The 7,789-nt window shown below is 38.3% G+C and overlaps 1 protein-coding gene across 6 annotated transcripts in view; it reads right to left on the bottom strand.

The window, feature by feature from the left end:
- Window positions 1-7,419, bottom strand: part of ECT2 (epithelial cell transforming 2) — a 70,264-nt gene extending 62,845 nt beyond the window's left edge. For 2 of the 6 annotated variants that reach the window (XM_055083822.1, XM_028491310.1), the window contains exons 1-4: window positions 3,676-3,827; window positions 2,966-3,045; window positions 2,763-2,855; window positions 1,037-1,219 (exon numbers count right to left, since the gene is read on the bottom strand). In XM_055083822.1, the coding sequence (XP_054939797.1) occupies window positions 1,037-1,219; window positions 2,763-2,855; window positions 2,966-3,045; window positions 3,676-3,805 (486 nt within the window). In that variant the 5' untranslated portion in view covers window positions 3,806-3,827. Of the gene's footprint in view, window positions 1-1,036; window positions 1,220-2,762; window positions 2,856-2,965; window positions 3,046-3,675; window positions 3,828-7,307 lie in introns of those variants that run through there. The other 4 variants (XM_024124307.3, XM_024124308.3, XM_028491285.2 and 1 more) reach the window with 3 other exon arrangements.
- Window positions 7,420-7,789: the final 370 nt, after the last annotated feature.

The following is a 7,789-nucleotide window of genomic DNA, read 5'->3' as shown; positions in this document are numbered from 1 at the left end:
GGCTGGGCCCGTGGGCCATGGCCGCTGGGCCTGCGCGTCCGGAGCCTGTGCTCCGCGACGGGAGAGGGACCCAGAGAGGGAGGCCCGCATACCACAAAAAAAAAAAAAAAAAAAAAGTTTATGTGGTTTCTGAAAGCAACACTTCTGAAGCAAAACAGAGAATTAAAGATTATCATGTGCTCATTACTAGTATCTATAACAAAAGAAACACAAAGACCCAAGCAATTTAAAGTTAAGGCAAGCTTAAGAATGCCAAAACAGAGCAACAAAAACCAAAGAATAGGTATTAACTCTACTACAACTCTTACACTGAAATGCTATTTAAAAACAAAAAGCTAAAGTAGGACTTCCCTGTGGTGCAGTGGTTAAGAGTCCACCCGCCAATGCAGGGGACACGGGTTCAAGCCCTGGTCCAGGAAGATCCCACATGCTGCAGAGCAACTAAGCCCGTGCGCCACAACTACTGAGCCTGTGCTCTAGAGCCAGCGAGCCATAACTACTGAGCCCAGGTGCCACAACTACTGAAGCCCACGCGCCTAGAGCCTGTGCCCCACGACAAGAGGAGCCACCACAATGAGAAGCCCGTGCGCTGCCAGGAAGAGTAGCCCCGGCTCGCCACAATTAGAGAAAGCCTGCACGCAGCAACGAAGACCCAACACAGCCATATATAAATGAATGAATGAATGAATGAATGAATAAATAGCTAAAGTAATTTCCCTAGTTTTAAATCATGCAGAAACTGATAAAAATGGAATTGTGGTACGTGTTCTGTGTGGAGGAAAATTAAAGTTTATGTATATGTACACATCTTTAGAACTCAAGTTTAAGCAAACTACTACTTCCCAAGATACTGCAGGTATGGAGACTAAATATATGTAAATAATAGTTTAGAATTAAAGGACTATATTAGAGTAGCCACTACTATTCCTATCCTAAATATTCATATTCTCAACAATTAATGAAATTTTTCTGCATAAAAATTCTTTAATAAAAATTTAACCTTGAGAAGTTATAATAAGCATATATTCTTTCTTACCTCTCCTTTTTGTGCACAGTTTAATACAACTGGTGGTCCAATAACTCTACAGTCAGTCTTGTATAACTCATTAAAGACAGAATCCTGGAAGTCCATGACTATGAATACATTTTCAAATTCTGGAGAATCCAAACTTTTAAATTCTTCAACTGATTCCATCTTTACAAATGGCACTTTAATTTCCTTGATTTTTTTCACGGAGTTATTAGAAATAAAATATTATAAAATTAATTCATGTGTCTCTCTAAATAAGACCCAAAAATCAATTCAATATCAACATTTTTATTTCTATATTTGTAGAAGTTTTAAATCATACAATAAGCATTATACTTAATAGTGAACAGTCATAGTTCTTTACTTATGTTTTTATATAAACATATCTCCACCCATATTAAGATCTTAAATTTTGAAGATTATTATAAAGGCATAAGTTTCTGACATGACTTGGTAGTCATTATAAAGCATCTAGTATGCATATAAAATAAAGATGATGAATTTTTTAAGTACACGTATTTTGACAGTAAGATGCATTAGAAAGATATCCACTACTGCTCTTTATTCTGATCAAGAAAATGATGCCATGCATATAGTTCTTCCTGCACAAATTGTTTTCAGAAAAATAGAAAAAATACTATGACATGCAACATCTACAAAAAGGATGGAGTTAACTTAATCATTTCAGTATATACAAGGGAAGTAAGAGAAAGATATGAAATATGTAGGCAGTTGCATATAAAAAGGCAAGTTAGTGTTTAACACTTTATACTGTAGATCTATGAAAAAGAATGAAGATATTTTGGTATCTATATGACTCCTATTTTTAAAGAACACAACCATTTAAAAGAAAATTCAAATGGGTCAGTAAATTATTTGGGATTTATTTGCTAGGCTGATGTGAAGGGCTGAATTGTGTATATCCAAAACTCATGCTGAAGTCCTAACCCCCTATACCTCAGAATGTGACTATCTGGGGATATGGCCTTTCAACATGTAATTAAGGTTAAATGAAGTCACAAGGGTGGATCCTAGTCAGATTGGATTAGTGGTGGATTGGTGTCCTTATAAGAGGGGGAAATTTGGACACACAAAAGAGATAGCAGAGACACGCATGCACAGAAGGCTGTGTGAAGATATATCAAGAAGGTGGCAGCCATCTACAAGCCAAAGAGAGGGGCCTCAAGAGATATCAAACCTGCTGACACCTTGATCTTGGACTTTTGGCCTCCAGGAAAGTGAGAAAATAAATTTCTGTTGTTTAAGTTGCCCAGTCTGTGGTATTTTGCCATGGAGGCCCTCACAATCTAGTATAACTGGTATAGAGAGTTAGATATATTTCACATGCTGAGGTAAATTCCCTGATGACTGTCAATTATTGTGATTTGTAATTCTGGAAATAAAGCAAGAATTTAGAATAAATATAAAATTATTGAGAAAAAATAAGCTAAAGAGTTTAAAGTGTCATCTTCATAAATACATAAATGGAATGTCATTTAAATCTAACAGTGCCAAATTACTTTATAAGGATTTCATTATTTATGAAACATTATATTTTTGGGTTTCAGAAACACCCAAATTTTAAAATAAATGTAATAGTTTCTATTAATCTAGCTTCAGAGTGCGCAGAGTATAACTTGTGCCTAATTTAGGTCCAATCACCATAAGTGGACTCTACGAATACAATCAAAGGAAGTGCAGCATGCCACATGCAATGAAATACTTGACCTACCATATTAACAATACTTTTTATTAATTTTTCATCCGATTTTCCAGGACAACTTTCTTTTATCTTTATAACAGGGACTTCCATTATTTTAATAGTCTGTGGAAAAGAGACTTAAGTATGAGGTTAAGAAAACTATCAATTTATTTATACACAGATGGAAGAAAAATAGTTTTTTAAAAAAATAAATAAAAACTAAATTCCCATACCTTTAAGGCTTTTATAAGCTCTTCTTGCTTTCCAGCTTCTTGAACCAGTATTACTCTTGTTTCAATCTGAGGCATTTCTTCTATTAAAATTAAAAATGTTTAAGTAAAACATTTTTATTCACTAACATCAAAATCAGTAGTTCCTAACCCCTTTTTGGGCTATATCTGGAATGTTTTCCATGTTTGAGATCATAACATTCCCTGAAATTAAAATGACTTAATTCCCAGCTTATTTTAAAACTTTGATCATATATCATTTTAGAAGAAGAGAAACATATTGTATTGTAGCAAAGTATTCGAACATCAGCACTCCTCCTAACCAAAGAAAGCATTCGCCTACTTGCACAGTCATCCTCTTCAACAGCGCATGCAACTTTAGGAAAGATCCATTTATACAGGGAAAAAGGAAGAAGCGGCTCTTCTCCTGACCAGTCATAACTGACTATATTCTAGCTAACAATGTTGCAGCTAGACTGCCCTCACATACGGAAAAAGCAATATCCAACAAGATGCTTTCACCTTCAAAGTTGGGAAGGATTTATCCAAACAATAATAAAAAATCTAGTGTAAAGAGTTTCTGTTAACAAATTTTTACCGACTACCTGTAGCCTAGCTTAACAGTATTACAGTTAAATCATAAGAAAGTCACTAGTCAGTAAGTTTAGGATTAAAATAGTGATTTGATATTTTAAAGCAGATAACGTGTTTACCTTCAACATCTGAAGTAGATCCAATAAATAAGTTTTCCTTAGAAGTTTCGGTAACTTTTAAATCAAAAATGGAAGAGTCTGCCAAGCTTGTACTCCCAGTAGTGGATGTTAATGCACTATTTTCAGCCATTATTTGTACTCTTCTGCAATGGCTGAAAAAAACAAAATTTGAATAAAATTACATGAAACAAACAATTACTGGGCAAAAACAAGCATTATACCTAGAATTTATAAAAAGTATCACTACCCTTTTTTTTTTAATACTGAACCAAACAAAGTCACTCAACTTCTCTGAGGCTCAGTTTGCTCTTCAGTAAAATAAAGATACTAATAACTGACTCACAGGGATACAGTAAAAATAACAATGTACCAAAAGTACTCAGATATTACCTGACAGTCAAAAAGTACTCAAAAGGTACTCAAAAATACTATGCTACCTCCCCACTCCATACCTTTGCCCTCAACCAAACTATTTCTCTTCCTGTATTCATTTATAATACCATCATCCCCCATATAATTCCAGTCAAAAACATGATCCAGCCATACTCTTTCATCTGCCTCATTCGCCCTGCCCCAAAGCATCTCTGTATCTCTGGGACCCAGGCCCCCTTTTTGTGGCCAATGCCACAGTGGCCACTAGTCAAATACAACAGTTCCAAACAACTTTATCACCAGTTTCTTCAGCGGTCACTTTCCACATGGTTTTCAGGGTATGCTCCTAAAAACAAATGTGACCATATTATTTCGCTACTTAGAACTTCCATGAGCACTGCTCCCTATACAATCAAGTTCAAATTCACCATCCACTTTACACTTTAGTCCTAACCTATTTAGCCTCATCTCCTGTATTTCCCCCAGTCCACATCGACTATATGCTCCAGCCACAAAGCATTTCCCAGCATTTTTCAAATATAGATCACAATTTACTCCACACCTACTTGTATTTAATAGTGTTCAATTCTCCACCTATCATGTCTTTCCACCCCTGACCCACCACTCTTGACTTATCCTCTGTAGATTTCTCCAAACCTCTCATGTATAACTGGACTGCTCCCTTACCTGTATTTTTATATTACTTTACAAATGTTTAAAAGATTTCACGAGACAATTAACACGTGTCAATAAGACTCTGGACTATGAAAGAAAATCTTTGTTTGTTTTTAAATTTCCAGGACTTAAAGAGTTGAAAAGTTAAGCAAGCAGGGAATAAAGAAAAAGTTGAATAGATCTTCATCTATTTAAATTGGGGTTTTTACATAAGTTTATTATCTTGAAGTAAATTTCCAGAATATTGGGCAAATATAAAAAGGAAACCCAATCTTATCTGGAGGTCTATGCCTGATCTAATTTACCCTTTCCTACTTTTCCAGAATAATAAAATATACAAATAAGTTCCACCAGATTTTTAGCAAAGTAATAGTTTCAGGTATCATTAGCATCATTTCGGCATGGTGATGTCAAATAATGTGAATATGTACATACTAATAACAGACCTAAGCCCAATTATTAGGTGCACACTTCAAAGACAAGCAACTCAGCTTCCTGTCTCAGCTCTGCACTTAGTAGGTTAAGCCTCAGCTTCCACATCAGGAAAAGAAATAATAGTACAATTCAAATCCAATTGTGATAAAAACTGAATAGATGATGTCTCTAAATGAGTGACGCCTATTCATTCTCATACACACAATGTGGACATTTCTCATTGTCTTACCAAACATCCACGGCAATCATTATTCTAAGGCTCTCCAAAGGAGTGCTCCAATAGTTGTTAATAAGAGCCTTTACTTAGAATCAATGATAAATTCTATCCAGCCCTTATTTTTTTGTTAAGTCTCACACTTAAATGTTTCCAGTGAAAAAGAAAGGCTCTATCTAAACAGGCTTTCATTTAAAGTCCCCTTAAAAGAATATTAAAAAGAAAAACCAAGAGATGAATTAACCTGCCTTAAGGAATGTAGGAGGAGGGAGACTTTAATAAATCAAAAACACCATGAGTTTACATTTTTCACCTATGCCTCTCTGTTTAAAGACCATCAAAACAGGTAGGTGACTGGGACTTCCCTGGTGGTCCGGGGCTAAGACTCTGCGCTCCCAATGCAGGGGGCCCAGGTTCAAACCCTGGTCAGGAAACTAGATCCCATATGTTGCAGCTAAGAGTTCACATGCCACAAGATCCCATGTGGCCCCAACGAAGATCCTGCACAGGGCAACGAATATCCTGCATGCCACAACTAAGATCCCACGCAGCCAAAGAAAAAAAAAAAGGTAGGTGATTAAAAATTAAAATTGACTGATGACACTGTATGTGATCAATTTACTGCCAAAACAGTTTTAAAATTTAGAAAAAAGCTGCATGCTAAACTCATCACATATCAAATGCCGCAACTAAAGATCCCATGTGGCCCCAACGAAGATCCTGCACAGGGCAACGAATATCCTGCATGCCACAACTAAGATCCCACGCAGCCAAAGAAAAAAAAAAAGGTAGGTGATTAAAAATTAAAATTGACTGATGACACTGTATGTGATCAATTTACTGCCAAAACAGTTTTAAAATTTAGAAAAAAGCTGCATGCTAAACTCATCACATATCAACAGTCTGATTACAAACTGAAATACACTAATCACTTTTTCACATTTATGTATTCTGTAAGCTTTTATTACAAACACAAAAGGATCAGTGTTTATAAACCCATACAGATTACTTCTCATCTGAGAACATACTCAAGGACCTTCTAACTAAATACAACCCATGCCTTTTTTCATCACAAAGATAAAATTTGTCATTTAAACAAGTTTCCTTTTACTTATTTTTTTAGACAATCATCTTTCAGGGTGGAGGTGCTAAATGCCTTCCTGGATATGTTGGTGGTGTTACAATAACTGTTAACATTACATAACACTGTGACTAACAATATTTACTTAACGCCTAATATGCGGCATTATTCTAAACCCTTAGACATTGTTCTAAACCTTTTACTTGTATTCACTTAATCTTTGCAACAATCCTAAGAGGCAGGTACTATTATCATATTCCTCTTACAGGTAAAGAAACCTAGAGCGGAGAGATTAATTCCCCCCAGGTCAGAGTGTTAGCGGCAAAACAAGGGTTCAAATCCGGACTGATTCCAGAGGCTGCGCTTTTAACCATTAAGCCATACCCATCTGTACGCGGGGTGGGGAGCCGGAACGAGCTGGCGTTTTACCTTAAATACTAAAAACTAATGAGAAGACGCCAAGAAGAATCCAAGGGTGAAACCACTAAGTAATCTGAGATAAGCCCCCAAAGGGCGCAGCTGCCGGCCCCCAGAGCCGCAGAGCCCACTGCGGTTTGCCAAGACCCCCTTCCCTACAACTCCCCACTTTGCCCAGAAACTCTTTCGGAAGAAATATTCAACCAGGTGAGCGGTGACGACGCACAGCAGCCAGGCGGACCTCGGGCTCCCACTCCGCATCCCGGCCCCGCTGTTGGGAACGCAGCGGTGTGGTTCCCAGAGCCGAGAAGGCAAGGCTGGGAGCTCCGGAATTCGCGGTCACCGGGGCGGGGCCGTGGGACACAAGCAGAGCGGCCCACTGCTCCAGGGACGCCGGCCCACTCCCACCTCCGCCACCCGCACCCACAGAGCCCTCACCACTCTCAAAAGACGCCCTGGAAGTTCCACCTTTTCAAGAACCGACCCTTCTCACTTTTACCGCCATTCCTCGCCGCCGGCGGCCGCAGCCAATTCAAAAAGTGACCCGCAGATGGGCGGTGATTGGCCGCTGCTCTCCGCCCACCTCCCCGCAGGTGCCAACCGATTGGTTGTGCGTGTGTTTCAAATAAACCCAACCGCTCCGACGTCAGAACGTCCTGAATCTGTAGAGAAGTTCCCGGATGTGACCAGGAGGTGGTAGTAATGGCTCCTGGGCTTCTGTGAGAGTAGCAGGTGTGTTTGTGACTACCGCTTGTTTACTCAGTAAACATCCCGTTTCCTAAGGAAAGTTTGAGTGGATTCTCCGTCCCCTCGGCTTTTTTATTTTTTCCCCCGCCACCAAATCCTTTAAACGTAATCAGTGCCTTGACAGATGAATTTTTCCCCAGTGATTCCAGTGAGCTGTAAGATTTTTCTGCCTG

The sequence above is a fragment of the Physeter macrocephalus genome, chromosome 1 (assembly GCF_002837175.3).
Source record: "Physeter macrocephalus isolate SW-GA chromosome 1, ASM283717v5, whole genome shotgun sequence".
NCBI lineage: Eukaryota > Metazoa > Chordata > Mammalia > Artiodactyla > Physeteridae > Physeter > Physeter macrocephalus.
Note: the sequence above shows the minus strand (reverse complement) of the source record. Positions and strands in the feature narration are given on the sequence as shown.